Consider the following 26,547-nt stretch of genomic DNA (forward strand, 5'->3'; position numbering starts at 1 on the left):
CTCATTATTGAATTATTGAACATAACAGCTTTGAATTAAACTAATGTTTAGTCTGAATGCCGACCTTTAAACTGAGGATGTGGGATGAATGGCTGTGTATGAGGAAACACTTGATTTGTTGTGGATTGCTGATTTGTGGCACACCCTATGCCCCAACCCTTGTATGTGATTGGCCATGGTCGGTTGACTGCTACATTGTGGGGTGTTTATGAGCAATTGATTGAGCTGAAAAGAAGTGGGGGTATGCCTTGAAACTGTTTCATTGAAATGTGCCGTGTTACTGAACAAATTGGAAATCATTGCTCTAGAGGCTGAGAATGGCGAAACAGTAGTAGAAAATATGGTAATGGCAGATGAATTGAACAGGAACAGATATTTTCTGTCTTCACTGTAGAGGATACAAAGAACAGCGCAGGAGTAATTGTGAATCAGGAGGTGATAGGAATGAAGCGAACTTGAAATAATTAGAACTAAAAGCTGACAACTCCTCAGATCCTGATAGAATTCATCCTAGGGACTTAAAAGAAGTAGCTGTTGAAATAGTAAATGCATTGGTTTTGGTTTTCCAAAATTCCCTAAGTTCTGGGAGGTCCCATAAGAATGGAAAAGAGTGAAAATGGCTCATCTACTCAAAAAAAAGGAGACAGAAAACAAGAAATTATGGGCCAGTTAGCTTAAAATCAATTGAAGGAAATTGCTACCATCTACCTTTAAGGAAGTTATAATGGGATATTTGGGGAAATCTCAATACAGTTGAGCAGAATCAGCATGATTTTTGACTAACTGAGTAGAGTTCTTTGAGGAAGTAACAAGCAAGATGGATAAAGGGAAACCCATGGATGTTCTGTACTTAGTTTCAAAAGGCATTTGACAAGGTGACACATCGAAGGTTACCATACAAGATAAAAGTTCATGTTCAGGGGGTAATATATTAGCATAGAATGAAAGTTGGTTAGCTTAAAGGAACCAGAGAATAATGACGTGGATCCTTTTGGATTGGCAAACTGTGCTGAGTGGAATGTCAGAGGGACCAGTACTGGAAGCTTCAATCATTTACAGTTTATATTAATGACTTGGATGATGGGACAGAATGTATGGTTTCTAAATTTGCTGATGACACAAAAATAGGGTAGGAAAGTAAATTGTGAATAAGATAGGAGTCTGAGAAAGGAGATAGATTGCAGAACTCTTGTGGTATAGAGGGACTTGGGTGTCCTGGTACATGAATCAAGACAAGTTAGTGATATATATCTAAGTGGTTCCATGATTGTTTTAAGAGCAGGTCACATTACTTGATCGTGAAGTAATTGGGTGTTTCACAGGCTTCAGTCTCAATTTCATGTTTTGCTCTGTGCAGAATACATCTCTTTCAGTAAATATTGAATCTACTGACATGCAAACCACATCCTTTCTGTTTAAAACTCACAACCCCTAACATAGTTAGGACTTTACAAAAAAAAAATTGGTGATCTTGTCTCATCGAAAACATTGAGAAAAGATCCTAAGTAGAGAAAAAACATTGTGTGTCTCCGCATTTGGAATATCATAGGGGAAAATCAACAAGATTAAAGATAGGCCAAGTAAGGGGGAAAAAAATGGAAGTTGTATTGTGGGATTTTAAAAGGTCAGTGAAGGGTGAGGTTCCAGGTAATATCTGGCATATTTGAAAAGAAGGGATGCTTTGCTGTACAGCAGGGACTGTTTGAGGGGAAAGAAATACATCAAGTCAGCAGCCTCCAGAATAAAGAAAAAAGGAAGTACTGGGAAAATAATTTCAAAAAATATACACTGAGCAATCTCATTTTGCTAGTGCCTGCAAGAGAAGTGGCAGGTCGTTTTGGAGCTATGGGACCTTTCAATGACAGTGTTGTTATATGCTCTGTCTGAGGTCAGAACTCTCCACTCACCTGATGAAGGGGCAAACGCCGAAAGCTTGTGGGTTTACTATCAAGTAAATTGGTTGGACTTTAACCTGGTGTTGTGAGACTTCTTGCTGTGTTTACCCCAGTCCAATGCCGGCATCTCCACATCATGACCTTTCAAATGAAGCAAGTTAATGATGGGGTTCCTATGCAGAGTATTTTCAGTATTTCATACTAGTGAATAAAATTGAACACTAGTTGCTCATACCAGCTTCCCTTCATACAATAAAAAAAATAACTTTCAGTTTGCTCTGGAACTTTGTTCACCCAGCAAAGTCAGGAATCAAACATTATGACGACTTGAGAAAGATCTTTGAAGAACATTACTCTCCAAAATCATTGATTGTCACAGAATGGTTCAGGTTCCATTGAAGGAATCAAGTGGAAGATAAAAGCAATGCTCAGTTCGTGATGACCTTAAAAAGACTGATACAGCATTGTGAATTCTTTGACGATTCTCTTCGAGATGGTTTGTGGATTCTAAAATGAGGCTATCCAAAGAAAATTGCTTACTGAATGTGCTTTGACTTTAAAGATAGCAGTGGAAATTGCAGTGTCGGTGGAACTGGCCGCTAAAGAAGATTCACAATTTGGGAACTGCCCATAAGAAAACAAAACAACAACAAGCATATCACAGTTGTGCCAAAATGGATCATTCAGCGAATGAATGCTGGAGCAAGGATAATTAATGTAAGAATTGTGGCAAAATGGATCGCATTGCAAAAGGTTGTTGGGCTTGACCAGCTTTCCCTGGAAAAAAATATTATCTGGGTACCTCCAAGAAGAAGAACAAGTTGCATTCTACAAAAATAATTTACAACATGGATGAAAAGAATTACAACTGTGAAGAGGAAAATGTCCAGAAATATGATCAAGAGTTCCAACTGAACACCTTATCTGTACAGGGTGAATCACATAGATTCTGGGTAATTCTGAAGTTTAAGTGAACAGCGTATTAGAATGGAAGTTGACACTGATGCTGCTGTTTTTCTTAGTTTGTGACGATGACATACCAACAAAAGCTGAGCATCTTTCTTTAAAACCCGCTAGAATGAATTTCAGGACTTAGAAAAGACAGTGCTGTTAAGAGGTAACACCATGGTCAACATAGAGTTGAGTGGACAAACAGCAGAGATGCCTCTCCCTATGGTCCATGGTAATTTTCCAGCTCAAATTAGGAGATTATGGTTGAAGAAGATAAAGCTTAACTTGAATGCTGGTCAATGTCAAAATAGACCCACAGCACCTTCTGCATAAATGCAAGAGTGTAAGCTAAGTGTCTGTGAATAATGAAGGGAATTCAAGTGATACTAAAGATTAAGCCTAATAGTCAATCAAAAAGTCTCAAAGCAAGAGTGATGCTATGTGCAATTTGTCCCAAGGTTGATGAAGAATTAAAATGACTTGTTAATACTGTACTAGATCCAGTTACAATGAGTTATCCCCATCATAACTATCATGAAACCTGATGGTTCTGTTTGTATTTGTGGTGATTTTAAAACAACCGTAGACCTAGTGTTTTGTGCTGATCAATATCCACTTCCTTTAATTGCTTGCTGGATTATCAGGTGGGCAGAAATATAACAAGATTGATCTTTCATAAGCAATGGATGAATGTAGCCGCTGAATCATTGCTTATTGTCGTTACTCGTAAGGATCATTTTTGTTATTAAAAATTGCCTTTTGGAATAACATCTGCATTATCCCTATTCTAAAAGATCAATGGATCAGAATTTAAGTGGTTTCTCTGGTGTACACTGTTACCTGGATGGTATTCTGATTACAAGGCCAAGTGAACAAGAACACTTGAATAATTTAGAAGCAACATTGGAACCTCTTCAAGCATGTGGTACATATCAAGAAAGAAAAAAGTGTTTTGTTTTTTCCCTGTTCCAGATACTGGACATCAGCCCAGTATTTAGGTTACATTGATGGTAAAGGTCAATATAAAGCACCTTTCAAAAAAAAGGAAGCTATTTTTAAAGCACCTCGTCTGACTAATGTGACACAACTGAACATAATTTAAGAACTAGGAGCAGCCCTCAATTCTGCTCTGCCATTCAATATGACCATGGCTGATCTGATGTTGGCCTCAACTCCACTTTTCTACCTGTTCTGTGTAACCTTTCAACCTTCTACTAATTAAAAATCTGCCTATCTCCTCGATTTACTCAGCATCCGGGCAACCTCTGCACTCTTGGGATAGCACATTCCACAGATTCGTGACCCTTTGAGAAAAGTAGTTTTTCCTCATCTCTGTTTTAAATATGCTACCCCTTATCCTAAAACTATAACCTCTTGTTCTAGATTGTCCCACAGAAGGAAGCATTTGCTCTACATCCATTGAGGTCCTTTTTGAATTTGTAAATAATTGTGCAAATGTGTTCCTAAATTAACTACATTATTGAAGCCATTACATACTTTTGCTATGTGTGAAGCAGTCATGGAACTGGACACCAGAATGTGAGAGAGCATAAAAGAATGTCAAAGATGCTTTGCAGAAATTTCAAGTATTGTTTCATTTTAATCCCACCATTACTGCTCGCTTGTGACACTTCATCTTATGGACTAGGGGCAGTTGTTTTGCATATTATGCCTTCAGGAGAAGAATGACTAATAATATTTGTTTTGCATACTCTTATTAGTGCTGAATCAAACTATGATTAGCTAGAAAAAAAGCATTGAATATAATTTTTGGTGTACAACGGTTTAATTATTTATATGGTCATCATTTCACATTGACTGATCACTCGACCTTTTATTTACATTTTTGGGCCATGTAAAGGTATAGGGTGGAATTTTTGCCAAAACAATTCTCAGTGTCATAATGGTGAGAAAATGGAGTCCCTCGAGCCGGTCTTTTCGGTGAGTGCTTATGTGCCACTCCATGGGGCACACAGATCTGCCAGTAAATTGATGTGGGCCAGGGACAACAGGAGCCTCTCGATGAATTCTTTGCCGGGCCCTCGACATTGGGGTAGGGGAAGCAGCTGTGCTGAACCTGCTAATCACATGGCAAATCAGGCAATCTTTTATATTAATGAGCCCGAATGTGAAGCTGTTCTTGCCAGTAGTCCAAATCAGATTTTTGGTCTCTTGCCATTTACCCGGTTTGCCATGCTGATTGTCAGGTGCGGTAAGCTGGTAAGATCGCACTCATTCTGTCATTAGCTGCTAGTTGATTGAAAAGGTGGTTACTGTTGTTATCTGCACACTGCTATGATTATAAGGTATCATCCATCAGAGTGCCATGCTAATGCTGATGCATTATCCCATTTACCTTTACGTATTGAGCAGATGTCACCAACTAGTTTTTCTAATATTCTTTAGTTTTTTGCTAGTAGATCATTTGCTTATGACAGCTTCTCAAGTTCAGAGAAATATCACAAATGATCCCGTGATGGGGAAGGCGTTGGATAGGCTATTGAAAGGAACAATATCTGCAACACATCATCCACATCCTAATTTGCACCCACATGTGTCAAGAAAACTTGAGTTGACTGTTCAAGATAGGTGTCTAGGGTGGGGAATCTGTGAGTGATCACTCTTCCCGGCCAGCGTAGAAGACTTCTTGAACAAATACATGAAGGACATCTTGGTATAGCCTAGATGAAGAAATTCGCACGTAGTTATCTTTGGTGGCTAAGTCTGGATGTTCTGATTGAAGAAAAAGTGGGAGGTGTTAATCCTGTGCATGAATAAGAAATACACCACCGTGGTCTCCTTTACACCCTTAGAAGTGGTCTGAAATGCCGTGACAATGATTGCATGTATCATTGTAGATGTATATAGATTTTGCTGATCCGCTGGAGGGTTACATGTTCTTGGTCATCATTGATGCACACTCAGTGGCGAAAAATTGTCATGAAATCTACTACAACTGGAAAACTTGACAACGTTTCTACAAGAATTGTAAACCAGAACAGATTGTTAACGATAATGGTTCACAGCTTACTTCAAGTATGAGGATTTTCTCAAAGTAAATAGTATTCAGCATGTAAAACCCACATCTTATTGTCCATCAATCAATGGATTAGCTGAAAGAATCTGACCATCTTTGAAACATCCTTTAAAAATTTCGAGAGCAAGTTTGTTCTCACATCATGGCAATAGCTTATTGGCATCTTACAGAAACAATACTCATGTGACTACCCAACGTTCATCTGCATTACTACTCTTAAAAAGGAAGTTGAGAAGTACGTTTGAATTGTTATTATCTCCAGAAACTTCAGAGATAATAGAGCATCAACAACAATCAAGTTGCTGGTCGGGATGTGAAGACAGAACAATGTTCATTTCAACAGGGAGGTTGAGTGTTAGCGCATAATTATGCCACAAGTGAGAAACAGGTACCATAGTTTTAGCAAAGATGGATCCATTTTCTTACACGTTTCAAATCAAAGATGAACTAGTTTGGTGATGTTGTGCTGACCAATTGTTGTCATCTTGAAATGATTTTTCAGAATAATCTCCAGAAGCACCAACTTCTTTAGTCCTTAGTGTTGTGAATACTACTATGGAAGACTTAGTTGAACAAGAGTTGTTTGATGATTATGTCTCTGCTACTCTACCACATGTGATAGATGCAGAATTAGTTCCAAGCGAATAAGTGTTTCCTGAAGTTCCAAATCATACTTCTGGGGTAAGGAAAGCCAAATTGAAAAGTGTCATATGCAATTAAAGATGAATAGATGTCCCCCTAATCGACTATCTTATTGACTATGTATAATTAATGGTACATAGTATTGTATTTAGAATATCATTGATTCTGTGTATAACATCATAGTAATTTGTTGTCCTGACCACTGAAGTAAAGGGGAGGGATGTCGTATATTTAAAAGGGTTGCATGATTGGTTTAAGGGCAGATCACATGATTTGATCAGGAGGCTGTTGGGTGTTTCACAGGCTGTCATAGTTTTGTTTTCTGTAATGTGCAGAGCGCATCTCTTTCAATAAACCTGTTGCATGTTACTTTGAATCTGCTCGTGCAAACCACATCTTCTCGGTTTGTTTAAAACCCACAACCTCTACCAGAGTTAGGACATGACAGTTAGTATGTTAGTACAACATGTGATTAGGAAGGTAAATTGAATGGTGTTGATTATTGCACTGGGACTGGTAAACAAAAGTAGGAGTCTTTTGCTACAGTTGTTCAGGGTGTTGATGAGAACACTTCTGGCGTAAAGTGTAGAGTTTTGATCTCCATATTTAAGAAAGGATATAAACATATTAGAATCTGTTCAAATACCTGCGATGGGAGCAGGTTATTTTAAGAGGATGGGTTGGTTAGGCTGGACCCAAATTGATTGAGTTTAAATGATTTTGCGAGGTGATCTTGAAATATGCAAGATCCTGAAGGGACTTGACAAGCTGGACACTGAAAGGATGTTTCACCTCGTGTGAGAGATTAGAACCAGGGGACAGGGTTTAAAAATAATTTGTATGTTTGTATGTATCAGGATACAGAGTTAGGTGTTCAGTGGGGCCTGCTGTCTCCTGCTTGTGCAGTAGGAAAGTCCTGTCACTAGCAAAAGCAGGCTTGCAGAGATTCACTACTATAATGACATGTGATTTCAGAAGCTCCAAAGCAGATGCCAGCTGTGCAGAAGGTGTCGGTAGAGATCATCACCACTAACTAGAGACAATTCATGTGCAGCACTTGTGACAGACTTTGCCTGTTCAGCCTTCAAAAGAAATGCAGCAGATAATCTCATTTGACAACACCAAAATTCTGAGGCCTCATTCCCATCTTCTTCCACAAATGGACTGACGATAATCATACTCTTGGAGTAATTAACCCCTAATTGTGCAATCTCTTGTGTAACATGCTGTTCCTTTTACAGTTTTCAAAGCTTAAGTTAAACTCACAATGTGAAATTAAATTTCATTTGAAATACTTGTCTGCAACATGCCAGAAAATTCCACTCAGCAAATTTCCAGCTTCTACACTCTACTGTTCATGGTTGCAAAGTGGATAGACTGCTGCCTCAGAGCACCAGGACCCTGGGTTCAATTCCAACCTGGGTTGACCGTCTGTGTGGAGTGCCAGGTGAAACTTAGATGTGTAGATTAGGTTGATGGGCCATGCTAAAATAGACCATTAGTGTCAGGAAGATTAGTGGGTAAATATGTGGGGCTGAGGGGACTGGGTCTTGGTGGGATTGTTTGTTAGTATAGGTTTGATGGGAAGAATGGCCACCTTCTGCATTGTAGGCATTCTATAATATTTTGCTGCCTCTAATTTCCTGCATTTGGACCTAGTGGGAACAAATTCAAGCCCAAGGTTTGCCAGACTCAACCCTTACTTATAGTGTATTGTGTCTTGTGAACACAGAGCATCGCTGATGTACACACTGCCTCATTGTGTACTAAATTCAGTGAAAAAAAATTGCTGGATGTTTATTTGTCACAACATTTTTTTCAGGTGTTTAGCTCTTGCCTTATTTGGAGGAAACGGTGAAACTGGATTTGAACAGAATTCAACATATTCAGTGTTCAACATTTCCATTACGTTAACTGATGATGGCTATCATCATTTCTATGAGGTAAAGGCAATCAGTAGTGATTATTTATTTAACTATATTCATTTTCAGTAATGCTTCCAGAATGCTTTACTCTTTGGTCTACAAATTGTGAATTGCTAGTAAATTACTTTGATCTGAAACACTTTATTCTTATTGCTAATTTATGGGCATTAAATGCCAATTGAATACATTTCCTACATAAAGCTTGTTTTGTTTTAAACTTAGGTTGCGCATATCGTGTTTCAGTATACGAAAATGCTACAGAAACTCGGAACTCAGGAAAGGTAATTTTTTTTTAGTTGTGTGCTGATTCATTCATAAAATGTACAGAGTAAACCTTATTTGCCATTGTGATTTAATCAGATATGAAAATGCTGGTGAAAATGAAAACATATCCGATATCCTAGTTTCCACTAAACTTTTGTCACCTGTCTTTAAATGATTTACTTAGGTTAAAGGTGTTGTTAATAGTCGCTGATAACTATTAATATCATCCCCAATTGACCATTCATATGTCAGACTTGGTGACCAGCATTGGTAGGATACTCAATCATAGAGGAGGGAAAGGGGATCATAAAATGGTTACAAATGAAGAATCCCACTTGCACATCATACTGCATCCATTTTAGTCATTAAGCCATTAGAGCTGCTTTGTTTTCTGTTCTAAGGAGTAATAAATATATTTATATATAGTAGTGTAATTTAACATTATATAATTTTCCTTTAGAATTTACAGAGAGATTCAAAAGATTGAAGATAATGAATTCCATTACCAGGAACAGGTATAAGTTTTTTAATTTCCTTCCTCCATCAACTCTGTAATTTTCTACCAATTAATTAGCAAGATATTAAAATAGAGCTGCAATTCTGACCTTTTGATGTTATTTCCTTAGACTGATCCCATTGATTTTGTTGAAAATGTTTGTGAAAATATGCAGCTCTTCAAAAAGGAAGATTTCCTTACTGGAGATCAATTACTGATTGATTACAAACCAGAGGTAAATGACAAGGTGTCAATTGTCACATCTATTTAATAAAAAACTGCTTTTGCTTTCAATAGATTTGCATCATACAGTCTCAATATTATTATGTTTGTGTGATTCAAGCGTATCTTAATTGTATGACTTGTATCAAACTTCTGGAAAGGAATTCTTGCCTTAAATTCAGTTCTGTTATACAATGGAATAAGGCAATTATTTCACCCTCCAAGCAGTAATAGTTCCAGCAACTTTGGAAGTAGTTTTCAAATTAATTCGGTTAAAAAAACTTTTTGGTTGTAGGACCCCTTTTCAGATGAATTAATAATCACAGACCCCCATCTAAATTACTTGAAATAAAGTGCTGCATGTAAAGCTTATTTTAATGCTTTTAGCAAAAAAGGAGTTTACTTACAGATATTAGTGAGATTGGGTACGCCTGCTTCTCACTGCCTGGTGTGTCTCTCCTTAATGTGTGATGATTGACATTAGGGAAGGTGGCACCTTGAAGGCTTATATTTTGCTGCCCTTTCTTTGGTTTCAAGTACGAGTACCTAAATGTTTTCTCTGAAGAAGCCTGAACTTACCAGGTGCCCACCGCATACTTGGTAACTCTGGGTCTACCTGGCAATTTTTGTGACATTCTCTGCACTCCTCCATGCACCTTTTCTCTCTTGGGTGAGATAACCATCCAATCTGTGTTGCACATGTGGCAGCTGTTTGCTGCTCCCACCTCTTAGCTTACAAGGTTCCCACCTGTGAGGCTAGCCCTAATCGATGAGAACTTTACATCTGGGGAAGTGTGTTTCTTAGAGATGCTGTTCTAGAGATTGGAGAGATTTCAGATTTGTTCGAAGAATTGAAGCTGGAAACTTGAGAACAAAGATCTTGGGAGATTACCTTTGAGCAGTGTATCCCTATGTTTATTTATCTCCTATCTGTTGACAAACAAGCAAGTCACTTTATAGATGTGATGTAATTTTGTTTTGCATGGTCCTCTTAATTATTTAGATTGTTGAAATTTCATGTACTACAAGTCATGTAGCGTCTTGATTACTATTATTTGGTGTTTGTACTTGGGAATCTATTTGGAGCACCTGATCTAGTAAAATCATTAGTTTTGATTGCCCTTGATTATTTAGGGGTTAGTGACTGATTAATGTGAAAGAGAGAGACTGAGGTATTTGCACACAAAAAAAATCAGTGTAATTTTTCTTCCTTTCTTTCGCCTCTTAATGATATTGAAGTAGCTGATCTTTGCTTTGTGGCTTTTCCTGTGGCTGTACAGCTGAGGTTGGAAACTGGATTTGGGGACATCAGACATTTCTGTTCTGTTATTGTATGACACAGTATGTTAGTGCTCCAGAGTGCAGATTGCTGTTCTAAGCCTTTCAAACATTTTTTTTAAAAGTTAGAATGCATTTGAAAATGTTTTAATGGAATCATGTTTAGTGGTGTGCATACACAAATTACAATGGCAGTCATTTTCTAATTGTGAATTGATGAGTTAGCTAAAGATATGGAACATGCACATTTCAATTACTTTTTGATAGTTTTATGAAAAATATCCTTTGGAAGAAAAGAGTTGAACTGTCTTGTACTTAGGATCACTCTTGAACGCATCAATTAGTTACTTAAAATGCAAGGGGATTGAATATAAAAGTAGGGAGATTATAGAGAGCACTAGTGAGACTGTGTCTGGAATACAGAATACATCTTGGTCACCTTAACGAAGGATGTAAATGCGTTGGAAGCAGTTCAGAGAATAACTGGAATGGGCGGGTTGTCTAATAATGAAAGGTTGGACTGGCTAGGCTTGTATCCACTGGAAGAGGTGACTTGATTGAAACATATTGAGATCCTGAGGGTTCTTGACAGGTGGATGTGCGGAGGATGTTTCCTCATGAACTATGAAGAGAGGCTGAATAGATTGGGTTTGTTGTCGTTGGAATTTAGAAGGATGAGGGGGGATCTTATAGAGACATATAACATAATGAAGGGGATGGATAGGGTAGAGGTAGAGAGATTCTTCCCGCTCAGAAAGGACAGCAGGACTAGAGGGCACAGCCTCAGGATAAGGAGGGGGCAGTTTAGAACGGAGTTGAGGAAGAACTTCTTCACTCAAAGGGTGGTGAATCTCTGGAATTCTCTGCCCGTTGATGTGGTAGAGGCTACCTCGCTAAATATATTTAAGACATGGGTGGATAGGTTTTTGGTAGGCAAGGGAATTAAGGGTTCTGGGGAGAAAGTGGGAAAGTGGAACTGAGCCACTTCAGATCAGCCATGGTCTTATTGAATGGCGGGGCAGGCTCGAAGGGCTAGCTGGCCTACTCCTGCTTCTATTTCTTATGTTCTTATTTAGAACTGGCGGGCAGGGGGAGCAGTGTTTAAAAATAAGGGGTCACCCATTTAAAACAGAGATTATGTGAAATCTTATCTTGTGTTGAGTAATTGGAGAACTCTGCCTGAAAAAGTAGCTGAGTCTTTTGAATATTTTTAAGGCAGAGGTGGAAACATTCTTGGTAAACAAGAGAGTGATAGGTTATTGGAGGTAGGTGGGTTGCAGATTTGAGGTTATCAAATCAGCCATGATCTTATTAAATGGCAGAGTAGGCTTGAGGGGCCCAATTGCCTACTCCTGCTCCTTGTTCATAGATGTGTACAAAGTTGCCATGTAGATGAACTATCTCTTTAAATACAAAGTAGATTTTTCTCTTTGTTCAATGGGAAGAGTCTTTTTTAAATTTGATATATTTTGCTTACAGGTGATTGATGCCGCTGCTTCCCTCCTCACTCCACAAAAGGCAAATCTGATTCTTCTTTCACCCAACAATGAGGGGAAGTGTACGCTAAATGAGCAGTGGTTTGGGACTTCATATGATGTAGAAGGTAAAGTGGCTTTACAATGTGTTGAACTTGTCTTGAACAAAGAGATGATATAGAAATAAAGGAAATGGGCAGGCTTCTTGCTATATATCCAGTTGAAGACATTGGATTTAAACAAATATAGACCGGAGATGAGAAGGTGTTGGAACAAAGTGTTTAGGATATGGTTTTACAATACAGATTTTAGATGAGTAGAAGATAATTGTAGATGAGGCAGATCAATCAGTTGAAGCACTGAAGCATCCACGTCTAGGTCCGCATTTGTGATTTGTATAGATTATTGCATGTAGATCTTTAAACTCCAAAATTGTTCCATCAAAAACTTGACATCCGTGAAATGTGATAAGTGCGGAATTTATTTATGCGTAGAAAGTACCATATGCTAAAACTATTGACAGAATTGCTTCATCTCCATGGATGAGGACATTTATATAATTGAGCAAATTTAAAGAAACAATTTATGTGCCCATTTTGTTTTGAAATAACTTTTCATGGGCTTCATTGCATGTGACTTATACAGCCTGTTACATGTGCATTGTTCATTTCTCCATGGATGAGCAGTTGGCATTCTATCTGTTCTGTCTCATTTAAGAACCAAACACATCACAGTAGATTTCCGCTGGTGGTTTATTATTTCACAAGATATTTTCATTTTTTTGTTGCTGACAGATATTGACGAGTATTGGGCTGACCTGTGGGCAGTTGACTTTCCACTGAACCCTGCTCTTCATTTGCCAGAACAAAACAAGTATATAGGTGAGTGATGTACTAAAATTTGTATTTAGTTTCACAGCTGATTAAAATCACAAAATAAAATCTCAAAAAAAAATTGAACCAGAGGAACGGTTTTCATTTTTTCAGCAACTGATTTTACGCTGAAGAGATCGGATTGTGCTGATACCGCCTATCCTGTGAAAGTTTTGGATAACAAGCATGGTCGTCTGTGGTACAAAAAAGACACTAAGTTTCAAATTCCTAAAGGTAGGTTACTTGATTTTGTTTTTCTCTGCGTGATTAATGTAACTGAAAGGGGCAGCAGCATTTTATTCACTTTGTACAGTTCCAAGATTGCTGAATGCCACTCTATATACAAGTGACCCTCACTGATTTGCACCATCACTTAAGTACCAGTGAGCTATTCCACTTGAAAGCATTTCAACCAAGCCTGATACTATCGTAAGCCTGAAATCCACTTATAGGGTTTTCTAGATCAGAAGCAGAGGTGCTAGTTAATTTGCACTTCCTTAACTAATAGGTCAATTGTAGAGTTTTGATTGCTGCTGCAAACTTAGCATAGACTGAGAATGTACCTGGAAGATATTTGATCTTAATGTTCAATTCCTCATTGAAGGAGCACGCTGTAACAGTGGAGAACTAAAATTGTTTGTTTGTTTAAGAGTTACCAGAAGTCAGATAACTTAAGTAAATTTTGGTCTGGTTATTTCTCTAATTGTAGGGCACATTATCATTTTAAGTTTCCTGATCGCATTCAGTTGATTTTTGTGCCATTATATTTTGATGAGGGAGCAACTTCCTTTCTTTATCATACTTCAGTTTCTTTTTTTGACCATTAGACTATAAGAGCAAAAGTAGGCCATTTGGCCCATCAGATCTGCTCTCAATTAAATGAGATCATGACTGATCTGATATAATTCTCAACTTCACTTTCCCTCCTTATCCACATTACACTTGGTAACCTTGCTGATTAAAAATGCCTATCTTAACATATTTATCGATCCAGCCTCAACGGCTCGCTATAGTAAGGAATTCACAGTTTTACTACCCTCTGAGAGTAAATTCCTCCTCCTCTTAAGTGGGCAATCCTTATCCTGAGATTATGCCCTCTGGTCTATGCTGTCAAGCCCCCTGAGAACCCTACAAGTCTCAATAAGGTCGCCTCTCAATATTCTAAACTTCATTGAGCACAGGCCCAACCTACTCAACATCTTCTCATAAAATCCCTCCATATCGGGTTAATCTAGTGAGCCTTCTCTGGACTGTCTCCAATGCTACAATATCTTTCCTTAGATAAAGGGACAAAAATTGTCCATAGTATTCCAGATATGTTCTAACTAATGCCTTGTATAGTTTTAGCAATACTCCCCTATTTTTATACTGCATGCCTTTTGAAATAAAGGTCAGCATTTCATTTGCCTCCCCATTACCTGCTAAACTTGCATGCTTTTTGTGATTTATGCATGAGGACCCCAAAATCCCTCTGTGTTGCAGCTTTCTGTATGTAGTCTTTCTCCTCCATCTGAATAATATTGAGCTCCTTTTATTCTTCCTACCAAAGTACATAACTTCACATTTTCCTACATTATATTCCATCTGCCAAGTTTTTGCCCACTCATTTAATCAGCCTATATCCCTCTAAACTCTGTTATTCTCACCACTTGTCTTCCTGCCTATTTTTGAGTCATTTGCAGACTTGGCAACAGTACATTCACTTCCCTCACCCAAGCTATTAATATATATTGTAAATAATTGGGGCTCCATCAGTGATCCCTTTGGCACTTCAGTAGTTGCAGGTTGCCATCCTAAAAATGCCTCTCTTATCCCAGCTGTGTCTCCTATCAGTTAGCCAATCCTCCATCCATGCTAATATGCTAGCCCCAACACCATGGACTCTTATCCTATTAGTCTTTTGTACAACAACCCCTTCTCAAATGCTTTTTGGAAATCCAAATATATTGCATCCACTGGTTCCCCTTTCTGTCCTGCTCATTGCTACCTCAAATAATTCTAATAAATTTGTCAGGCATGATTTTCCCCTTCATGAAGCCACGTAGGATTTGCTTGATTTATATTATATTTTTCTAAATGCTCTGCTATTCCATTCTTTACAATGGACTCTAACATTTTCCCAATGCCAGATGTTAAGTGGCCTGCTTTTTGTCTGTCTCCCTTTTTGGCGGTTTTCCAATCCTTTGGGATTTTTCCAGAATATATGAATTATTGGAAGATTAATATCAATGCACCCACTATCGCTATAGTCACTGCCTTTAATATCCTAGGATGCAACCCATTAGGTCTAGGGGACATTGGGCCTCTAACCCCATTAATTTCCCTAGTACCTTTTTATCTAGTGATTGTTATTATATTATTTTCTCCCCCATCTTTTGTTCCTTGATTATTTAGTATTTTTGAAGTATTATTAGAAATTTCCACCATGAAGACTGTCACAAATTATTTATATGACTCCTCTGCCATTTCCTGGTTCCCCATTGGTTTGTCTTGCATCATAAGGCATTTCTTCGTGAGCAGGTATTGTAGTTTTGGGTGCTTTCACCATATTCAATGGTTTGATAGTAGTTCTGATGATCACATTTCCTGCCTTCTGAATTCTATGTTCTTTCTGCCTCTGTAGAGTACATGTCACCAAGGATTATCTACATGGAATATTGTTACTACGTGAAGCATAGTGTCAAAAATTAAATAGCTGTATATTTGCTTTTAAGTGATCTTTCATAAATGTGTGATCTCCATGGTAAACTATGCCTTATGCCATAAAGGGGAAGTGCATAATTGATTATACTTAATTAAGCTAAGTTAATGTTTTATGTTTTTTTTATATCAAGGGATTAAGTAAATGTTTTCAGCAGATTATTAGGTGCAGTGTTGCTCTCTATGATGTTGATATAAGTTTTTGCTTTGCAGGTTACATTCGATTTCATTTAATATCTCCCCAAGTTCATAAATCTCCGGAAAGGTAAGCTTTTATATAATTATATAACCAGAGAAATCATTAAGTGTATTACAAATTAGATCAGTTGAAGCTCAGAATTACTGCATTTTTCAATAAACTAATTAGTTAATTTGTATATATAAGCTGTGGCATTAAGAAATAAACGTGATTGAAGAGGCTATATCTTCTTGGCACCCGAGCATTGCATTAGAGGATACCTCAAAGACATGCTCAGGCATCTCTCTTGGAAGTTCCCAAATAAGGGTTTTTTCTGGCAATTGTCCAGAAGGGCTAACATCCTTGGGACAATTGCACTGGGCTGGGAAACACCCGACAATGCAATTTAAATTGCTGACTTCGGATTGTTCTTACAGTTTTACACTCATTGTTACTCTGAAGGAATTAGAAGGAGAAACAACACTCCTAACTTCAGATCCCCTTGTCTGGACCTGACCCACATAACCCTGACTTGATGTTCTAATCTAACCATTTCATTTACACCTCGCGGCCGTAATCCCTGAGCTGCTTCACTTTTTAGTCCCTTCCTGAGTCAGGAAGATAGGGTGAGATGAGGGCTCTTGATTTCAAGGTAAGGTCAGTTGCTACGGCTTCCCATACGTGCATGGCATCATCACTTACACCCATGTAGCAATCAAGATGCCAAGTCAGTGGCCAGTGAGATTCAACAGCAGGTGGGAGTAACTCTCCTTCAAGATTTAACTGGTCTGTGACCACAGAACTTTATTCATTTGTGCACTGCGTATCCCAGCAGCTGCCACACTACCATCATCTTCTGGAAGTCCAGTGCACTGCAACCCTTCTTGTCACCAGACTTCATGGATGGATTCTGGGGACATGGGATATACCTTTTAAGAATTGGCTTCTCACCCCTATTTGTGACCCTGAGAGAGTCACAGAGATGCTACAACTGAAGCCATTGCTCACAAGGACAACAACTGAGAAGGTTGTTGGACATCAGATGCAGTTGTGGTGTCTGGACCATTGAGTGATGCCCGCAGTAAGATCTTGTGCTTTGTGGTAGACTGCTGAGATCTCAATATGTTTCTTGAAGTGTGAGGCATTGGATTGATTATCAGATGAAAAGAGTAGGGGGGGGCCGGACGGATGTAGCTGTGGGGGGGAGGAGGATGGATGGACATAGCTGGGGGGGGGGCATGGACATAGCTGGGGAGTGGGTGGGTGAAAAATAGCGTGGAGATGTACCTGTGCCGAACAGGAAGATGGCCTAGGCCAGTTTAGGCATCTAAGCCCCAAGGGTGTAAGGATTGCATGGGATGCCAAAGGCAATATCTGATCTAATCCATGTGCATTTCATCTGAGTGCTTCTCATCCAGCAGGACTGCATGCTCTACAACTCCCTTTAATCTGCCCATGAGAACACTTCCATTGAAGATGCAGTCTTGAATAGGTCCTCTCTCACCGCTAAATGCTTGGTCACACCAGCCCAGTGATCTCAGTAACAAAGACTGTATTCTGTGCATGTCAGCACGCTAGTCCTGCACCTGATTTCCTTTTGAAAACCATGATTGAATCTGTGTTCACCACTTCAGGCAGTGCTTTTCAGATCCTAACCAGTCACTGCATGTGAAAGGTTTTTCCTTGTATTCCTTTTGTTTTTTTTGGTTAGTCTAATTGTATCCTTTGGTTCCAGACCCTTTGATGTGAAAATGCTGGCACTGGGCTGTGGTAAACACAGTAAGAAGTCTCACAACATCAGGTTAAAGTTCAACAGGTTTATTTGATAACCAAGCCACTAGCTTTTGGAGCGCTGCTTCTTCATCAGGTGAGTGGGATTTCAGTTCACAAACTTAATTTACAAAATAATGGTTGGAATGTGAGTCTTTACAGGTAATCAAGTCTTAAAGGTACAGACAATGTGAGTGGAAAGAGGGTTAAGCACAATTTAAAGGGAGCCCTTTGGGGAGACCATGCAGAAGCTACAACAGCGGATGAATGAACACCGCTCGACAATCACCAGGCAAGAACGTTCTCATCCTGTTGGGGAACACTTCAGCGGTCACGGGCATTTGGCCTCTAATCTTCGGGGTAAGTGTTCTCCAAGGCGGCCTTCATGACACACGACAACACAGAGTCGCTGAACAGAGACTGATAGCCAAGTTCCGCATCCTTGAGGACAGCCTCATCCAGGATCTTGGGTTCATGTCACACTATCTGTAACGTCCACGACTTGCCTGGGCTTGCAAAATCTCACTAACTGTCCTGGCTGCAGACAGTAACACATCTCTTTAACCAGTGCTTAACCCTCTCTCCTTAAGTGTCTGTACCTTTAAGACTAGTTTACCTGTAAAGACTTGCATTCCAACCATTATTTTGTAAATTGATTTTGTGTCTTTATATGTCCTGTTTGTGAATTGAAATCCCACTCACCTGATGAAGAAGCAGTGCTCTGAAAGCTAGTGGCTTGTGCTACCAAACAAAGCTGTTAGATTTTAACCTGGTATTGTGAGACTTCTTACTGTCCAGACCCTTTGCCAGTGGAATAGTTTCTTTCTCTATCTGGCCCCTCTCTCGTTTTTATGATTTTTGAACACTTCTATTAAATCTTCTCTTAACCATCTCACTCTAAGGAGAACGACCCCAGGTCTAATACAAATATGAAATATACAGTAAAGGTAGAATCCTTAGGAGTATTGATAGGCAAAAGGATCTGGGTGTACAGGTACACAGGTCACTGAAAGTGGCAATGCAGGTGGAGAAGATAGTCAAGAAGGCATTTGGCATGCTTGCCTTCATCATCGGCCAGGGCACTGAGTTTAAAAATTAGCAAATCATACTGCAGCTTTATAGAACCTTAGTTAGGTCGCACTTGGAATATAGTGTTCAATTCTGATTGCCACACTACCAGAAGAATGTGGAGGCTTTGGAGAGAATACAGAAAAGATTTACCAGGATATTGCCTGGTATAGAGGGCATCAGTTATGAGGAGAGATTGGAGAAACTTGGGTTGAACGACAGAGGTTGAGGGGTGACCTGATAGAACTCTACAAGATTACGAGAGGTATGGACAGTTAGAAGCTTTTTCCCAGGGTGAAAGAGTCAATTATTAGGGGGCACAGGTTTAAGGTGTGAGAGACAAGGTTTAAAGGAGACGTACGAGGCAAATTTTTTTACACAGGATGATGGGTGCTGTAGTGAAAGCAGATACGATTGTGACTTTTTAAGGGGCATCTTGACAAATACATGAAAAGGATGGGAATAGAGGGATATGGACCCCAGAAGGGTAGGGGGTTTTATTTAAGTCAGGCAGCATGGTTGGTGTAGGCTTGGAGGGCTGAAGGGCCTGTTCCTGTGCTGTAATTTTCTTTTGTTTTTCTATCCATGCAACTGAAGTCCATCAACCCTGGAACCATTCTAATAAATCTTGGTTGCACCGTCAAAAGTCTTCACATCCTAGCTAAAATTGGAAGCAATACTCCACTTAAAGCCGAGAAGTGGCTTTCATTTTGTTTTTTAATCGCTTTCTCAATCAGTTCTGTAAACTTGAATGGTTTGTGCACATATACCCTCAGGTCTCTCTCTTCCAGTACCCTAATGCTTTTAAGCAAACAGGTATTTGCTCAGAGATATTAGTGAGCTGGATATGTCTGCTTCTCTCACTATGGATCATGTTTATCTTGTGTGTATTGTTTGCTGCTTCCAGAGGTCTCAAACCTGGCATGTTATTACTTTCATGTTATTTTGTGGGTCTCCTGTAAAGTTTCTATACAATTTGGTTGAAGAATGCTGCATTAGAGAATGAGGGTATAGTATGGCTATGGTGCACAGGAATAATTCAGTCCCCAATCTAAAGTCATATTTTGATACTTTTATGTAATTCTTTGATTTTATATGATGTATAATTAATTAGTAAAGCTTAATAGCAATGTAGGAAGTAGAATTTGGATCATCAGTGTTTCTCTGTGTACAGATTGGGGATTTGAGAAACATCAAACTTTACTTTGGAAAGAGATGAGAAGGAACTTATTAGCTTGAATCTGTCGATATCCAGAGAAGCAATATCTGGGGCACAGATCAGTGTTGCACATTGGCACCTTGTAGAAGTTATGACACGTGCACTGAAATTGCCCAGGAAGTTTTTCTGTTGGGCTGATTTGCGTTAACCAGTCCACTCCAGTGTCAGACACTTGGGCAAGAAACATGAGACCTAACTGGATTTTACCCAGAAAACGTTATGTTGGCTAATACCTGATTATTAACTAGTATAACTGTACTATGTACCACAACCAGCCCTTCCCTGACCTGACCAGATTCTTTCTCCCACCACCATCCCAACCCCTGGCCAATCTATCCTCCAACCTGACTCAGATCTCCCACCATTGCAACCACCCACTAGCTGCCGACCTAATCCAACTGATTCTGCCTGCCAACTAACTCACCCACTTACCAACATTGAAATAGGTGAGACCTTTCAAACCTCATCTGAAACAGCAGCTAAAGTTGTACAAAGGGATTGGGTGCTCTTGTAGCTGGTCTTCTCTAATGCTTGTCAGTCTTTCGTAGGGATATTTGCGCCGACTTCTCACTGCTGCAACCAGGGTTGCAAGTCTCAGCTGAAATAATGCAGTCTGGAAGGAGTGCAGAAATCTTTGTGGTCAGTGGGCACCCTTGATGCTTACTGGAAGATTTGGGCCATACAAAATAGGAGCATGAGTAGGTCAACTTTGAGCCTTCTGTGCCATTTGAAAACATCACGTGAATCTCTTTTACTGCCTTTATTTCCTGGTCTACTCTCTATATCCTTCAAGAATCTATAACTTAGCATTAAAAGTTTAATGACCCAGCCTCCACTTCTTTCTGGGGAAGAGAATTCTACAGACTAATGACCCTTTGAAAGAAAAAAAACCCTGGGTTTGGTATGGGTCTTTAGAGTAGTTAACCAGAAGTCAGATGTGTTTTTTTTGTGATTCTTATAACTTTTTTGGGTGACTATTGGTTTAACACTGTATTTTCTTCAGTTGACTAAAGTGAAATGAAATACTTCTAAGCAGGTTATATGTGGCCTGCAAGAGAACTAAATTGTATGGGCTGAAGAAACCATTTCTTCTGTTTTCTTTCTTGCATTATTAGTTCGTGATAACTATTCAAATCAGCAATGAATAATAGTAACTGTAATAACATTTTTAGTGTTAGTATTTCTAGTGGGTTTGGATGTTACATTCAGTAATATGTAACTTTGTTTTGCCCCTAGCTTGATGCTGTTTGATTTATTCATCAATATCGTGGCTCATAATTTAGCTGAACCTGCATATGAGGCTGATGTTGCTCAATTAGAGTATAAAATAGTGGCTGAAGAGCATGGCCTAGTTATCAAAGTGAAAGGATTTAATCACAAACTTGGGGTAAGCAGATGTCAATTTGAATTCCATTATAATACTTTCAGTTAAGGCCCAAACCTTAATTGATTGATGGCTGCAGAAGCTGTTCTATATGCTTAGAATAAAATAGTAATTTGATGCTCCAGATGGCTTTTAAATATATAAACATATTTAAATTCTTTCTCATTTTTCTCTGGTGGATCCTTTTTCTAATCAAGTTAATATTAGGAAATGGAATGCTTTCCTATTACAGTCACCATCAAGCATTTCCTCTTTAAATACAGGATCGATGCAGTGCATGTCCCCTCTAATTTCCCTCAGCTTACCTTTGGAGCATTCCTTACAGCAGAAATGTGATTTTTTTTAATGCCCAAGTGGTCTTTGCCTTTCAAAAAAGTATTTATTTTCCATGAGGAAACTAGCATGTTGAGTCAGGACACAATTCAGATAAGAAAATAGCGGTACAGAGAAAGCTTTGTCGCACAAAGTGGCTATTGTGTTTGTCCTGGCAATTCATTGCTGATCACACTGGTTGGTGTATTGTCTTTATAGCTTTGTCTTGCACCAGTTCAAATTTTTATTCAATTTTCTTCTAAAATGTGCCTGATCTCCTAACCTTTCTCCTGGATCTGAGTGAGCCTTATAATGATGACTTCTGAACTAGATCGAAGTCTTTCTCTAATTTGTTTATCAGCATTGTTATGATTTTTTTTAAGTCTTCTAAGTGTCTGCTTTCTTAGTTCCAGGGAAAATAGATTGGATTCTCTTTTATGTTGTTTACCACTCTAATATCATATTCTCTTTTTTTTTCAATTTAATTTCCCTCTTCACCTGCCTGCCTTATTGTATTTGACCTGCTTCTCACTTGAAGAATTCACCAGACATCATACTCCCTCCTTTGTTGTTTCATCATAATCTATCTGTCATCCAAGGAGTCCTGTTTTTGGCTCCCTTATCTTTCTGGCCTTGTCAGAAACGTACATACTTGCCTATATCATACCAGCCTCCTCAGTCAGACTTTATAAGCTGACTCTGACACATCAGTTCTTAGATCAACATTGCACTACCTTTGCACTTGCTCACATTCCCACTGTCCATCCAGCACAAATATTTGCCCTCATTTTAATGTAGTGCCGTGTTCTTTCCCTCACTGTCACCCTCAAACACTGTTCATCTTTCCGTTCAACACATTTCAATGCTCTCACTCATAGCACAGGAAGAAAACACAAGAGGTGGTCCTCCCAATTTTGTGCTTTCTGGTATTTAGCTAAAGAGGCAAAGTATTCTGAAAGATTGCATATTTGGGAAAATGTATTCTGAATGACCATAGACTAGCCTTTAATATACCATATGATGAAAAGCAGTTTATAACAGTAAAAAGTGTGGATGGATTGTCTTTCCACTATCCAGTTGATGTGTGTTTTGTAAACCTTTAAACTTAAATCATTTAAACAACTTGTTTCTCTCCAGCTTCTGTTTCAACTCATTATTGATCATCTAGCTGAGTTTGCAACTACTCCAGATGTGTTTGGAATGATTGTGGAACAATTAAAAAAAAGTTACTACAATGTTCTAATCAAACCTGAAAAACTGGGAAAGTAAGTGAAGAATTCATGAACATTTTATCAACACTTAGTTCAGGTAATGAGCTTAGATGGGGGACACTTGTGACGTTTTGTAATTTTAACTTGATTTCTATAGTTTGATAACTTGATCAGCTGCTTTTATTGTTTCAGCCTGCAAAATCACCTACAACATCTAATAAACAGGGTTAGATCTGCTGCGTTTATGTCATAAGTAAATGTTAGGAGACTAGTTTCAGATCATTGCATTTTCCTGAAAAGTTGACCCTGCTGATCAGTTCCCCTGAATAAAATTGTAATAAAGTTGATGGTCACATTGAGAAATTGCAGATGTTAAATACTCCACTCTAGTGTTTGTTAAAGCAGAGCCCGCCATTTTTCTGTCACTTATCTATTGCTTCCTGGGTCTGGTACGACAGTGATTTTATTGGAACTATACATTTTCCTCTCTAGTATTTTTAACAAAATGTAAGTGTGCATATTTCTGATGGGTCTAAGTGCTCGCAAACTTGCCTTCTCAATTGCCCCTTGATGGAAGTGCACAGTAAGTGTAGTAAAGTCAATCAAGATCACAGCACAGAAGTCACTCATTTCAGAACTACTGCACTAAAAAGTCATTTAACATCTTGAGATGCAAATAAGAATACTTTAATGCAATGTTCTGTAAGTTTGTATTAATTAATGACCTCGGTTTGTTGATGATTGCAGTGCTCAATGCCATTTGTAACTCTTCAGATATTCAAATAGGCTGTGCCTAGGACATTCATAAGTGGCAAGTGACATGCATGCTACACAATTGTCAGGCAGTGACCATCACTAACAAGAGAAAATCTAACCACCTTCCCATAACTATTGCTGAATCTTCCACCATCACCATCCTAGAATCAAGAGTGGTTAAAACACAGAAAAGAGGCTGTTAAAAGTCCAGTGATGACTATGAAATTATAGCTGATTTGTTGTAAAAATTCAGCTGGTTCTCTAGGGTCCTTTAGAGAAGGAAATCTGCCATCATTACCTGGTCTGGCTTACTTGTGACTCCAGATCCATAGCAATGTGCTTGACTCTTAAAACTCCCTCTGAAATGGCCTAGCAAGACATTCAATTTAAGGGCAAATAAGCATGGATAATAAATACTGGCTCAGCCAGCAACATCCACATCCCATGAATGAAATAAAATTCCACCCACCATGCCATCTGTCTTTAAGATCAACTCAGCTGTCCCCCACACCTCCCAGAAGATGGTGGTCAGTACCTCAGCAATTTCCATCCTTCCTTCCTTCAGTATCCCCAGATGCATCCCATCTGCTGCTAGCCGTTCTAATAATACTCTTCTTCAATTTTTAGTCCATCTAGTATTTCAACCGCCTCCTGTTTCTCAGTAAATTTGACAGCATCTTCTTCCTTGGTAAAAAGGCAAAGTGTTCATTTAGTACTGAGCCAAACTTTCTGTTTCCACGTGTAAAAATCCTCTTTTTAGTCCCTAATCAGTTCTACTCTATCTCCCACTGTTCAATTATTTATATGAATCTGAAAGATTTTTCAAATCTCTTACACTCTTATTTTGCTGCTCTTATTTTTTTGACTTCTCTGAAATTTGTATTTAGACTGCTCCTTACTTGGATTATCAATCTGACATCTGTCATCATATGAATTTTTTTTTGCATCATGTTTCTCTCTTTCACCTTCTAGTGAGTTCTGGTTTTGTTTGGCTTCCCTTTTCTCTTTTAAGGTTTTAGTGTTACAAGTAGGCTTACATTGACACTACAGCGAAGTACCTGTGAAAATCCCCTAGTTGCCACACTCCAGCGTTTGTTTGGTTATACTGAGGGGCAATTTAGCATGGCCAGTGTACCTAACCAGCACATCTTTTGAACTGTGTGAGGAAACCCACACAAACGTGGAGATCATGCAGACTCCGCACAGACAATGACCCAAGGCTGGAATCGAACACAGGTCTCTGGCGCTGTGAAGCAGCAGTGCTAACTACTGTGTCTCGTATTTACCCAGACTTTCTTCTCTTTAAAATTTATCCCCTTGCACTATTTCTCCAGCCATATATTTATCTGCTCTGTTCTCCAATTTCTATATTCCACCAGTGGAGTTTCAGGTGCCTCCTTTTATGTTGTTTCTCTCTCAGGATCTCATGTTGCTCCTATCCCTGGTGTGTTATGTCTGAAGGTTATCATTGACAGGGAACTGAACTGGACCAGCTATATAATACTATGGCAAGAAGAGCAAGTCAGAGGCTGGATATTATCTGGCAAATAACTCACCACCTGTCTCCCAAAGCCTGTCCACTATCTGTAAGGCATAGGTCTGCTGGGATACTCTGTACTTGCCTGGATGAATGCAACTCCAAAAACATTTAGGACATAGCACCCTGCTTACTCAGCAGCTCACCATAAAACATTAATTCCCTTTGCCACCAGGATACTGTGGTGGCAGCGTGGACCATGCAGCATTTTGCTAGGCCTCCTTTGACAACACCTTCCAAGCCATGACTTCTATCACCTAGAAGGATAAGAACATAAGAAATAGGAGCAGGAGTAGGCCATCTGGCCCTTCGAGCCTGCCCCGCCATTCAACAAGATCATGGCTGATCTGTCGTGGCTCAGTTCCACTTTCCGGCCCTCTCCCCATAACCCTTAATCTCCTCTCTTATCAAAAACCCATCAACCCGCTTCTTGAAAATATTTAGCGAGGCAGCCTCCACCACTTCAACGGGTAGAGAATTCCAGAGATTCACCACCCTTTGAGTGAAGAAGTTCCTCCTCAACTCCGTTCTAAACCGCCCCCCCTTTATCTTGAGGCTGTGCCCCCTAGTCCTACTGTCTTTTTTGAGCGGGAAGAGTCTCTCCACCTCTATCCTATCCATCCCATTCATCATCTTATACGTCTCAATGAGATCTCCCCTCATTCTTCTAAACTCCAACGAGTACAAGCCTAGTTTATTCCGCCTCTCCTCATAGCTCAACCCCCTCAACTCCGGTATCAGCCTAGTAAACCTCCTCTGCACTCCCTCCAAGGCCAAAATATCTTTGCGCAGGTGCGGTGCCCAAAACTGCACACAGTACTCCAATGCCCTATACAGCTGCAGCAAGACCTCCCTACTTTTATATTCAATCCCCTTCGCTATGAAGGCCAGCATCCCATTCGCCTTCCTGATCACCTGCTGCACCTGCAAGCTGGGTTTTTGCGACTCATGCACAAGGACCCCGAGGTCCCTCTGCACCGTCGCCTGCTGCAGTTTTTCGCCACGTAAGTAATAGTCCTTCCTACCATTCTTTCTACCAAAGTGGACCACCTCACACTTGCCAACATTAAATTCCATTTGCCATTTCCTGGCCCATTCGCCCAGCCTATCTAGATCCTTCTGCAGACTCTCCACACCCTCCGCACAATTTGCCGTTCCCCCAATCTTGGTGTCATCCGCAAATTTCGACACCCTACACTCGGTTCCCTCCTCCAGATCATCTATATAAATGGTAAAAAGCTGAGGCCCCAGCACCGACCCCTGGGGCACTCCACTAGTCACCATCTGCCAATCCGAATAGCACCCGTTGACCCCCACTCTCTGCCTCCTATTTGACAACCAATCCTCTATCCACG

At 39.4% G+C, this 26,547-nt stretch overlaps 1 protein-coding gene across 1 annotated transcript in view; it reads left to right on the plus strand.

The window, feature by feature from the left end:
- The window catches only part of LOC145347729 (nardilysin-like), a 97,787-nt gene that overhangs the window by 34,286 nt on the left and 36,954 nt on the right, over positions 1 to 26,547 (plus strand). The window contains exons 12-21 of the mRNA XM_080195472.1: positions 8,348 to 8,468; positions 8,673 to 8,731; positions 9,175 to 9,229; positions 9,341 to 9,445; positions 12,190 to 12,313; positions 12,980 to 13,066; positions 13,172 to 13,291; positions 15,971 to 16,022; positions 21,229 to 21,379; positions 22,826 to 22,953. Coding sequence (XP_080051598.1) covers positions 8,348 to 8,468; positions 8,673 to 8,731; positions 9,175 to 9,229; positions 9,341 to 9,445; positions 12,190 to 12,313; positions 12,980 to 13,066; positions 13,172 to 13,291; positions 15,971 to 16,022; positions 21,229 to 21,379; positions 22,826 to 22,953 — 1,002 coding nt within the window. The remainder of the gene's footprint in view (positions 1 to 8,347; positions 8,469 to 8,672; positions 8,732 to 9,174; positions 9,230 to 9,340; positions 9,446 to 12,189; positions 12,314 to 12,979; positions 13,067 to 13,171; positions 13,292 to 15,970; positions 16,023 to 21,228; positions 21,380 to 22,825; positions 22,954 to 26,547) is intronic.

This window comes from Carcharhinus amblyrhynchos, chromosome 9, assembly GCF_965287045.1.
Source record: "Carcharhinus amblyrhynchos chromosome 9, sCarAmb.v2.hapA, whole genome shotgun sequence".
NCBI lineage: Eukaryota > Metazoa > Chordata > Chondrichthyes > Carcharhiniformes > Carcharhinidae > Carcharhinus > Carcharhinus amblyrhynchos.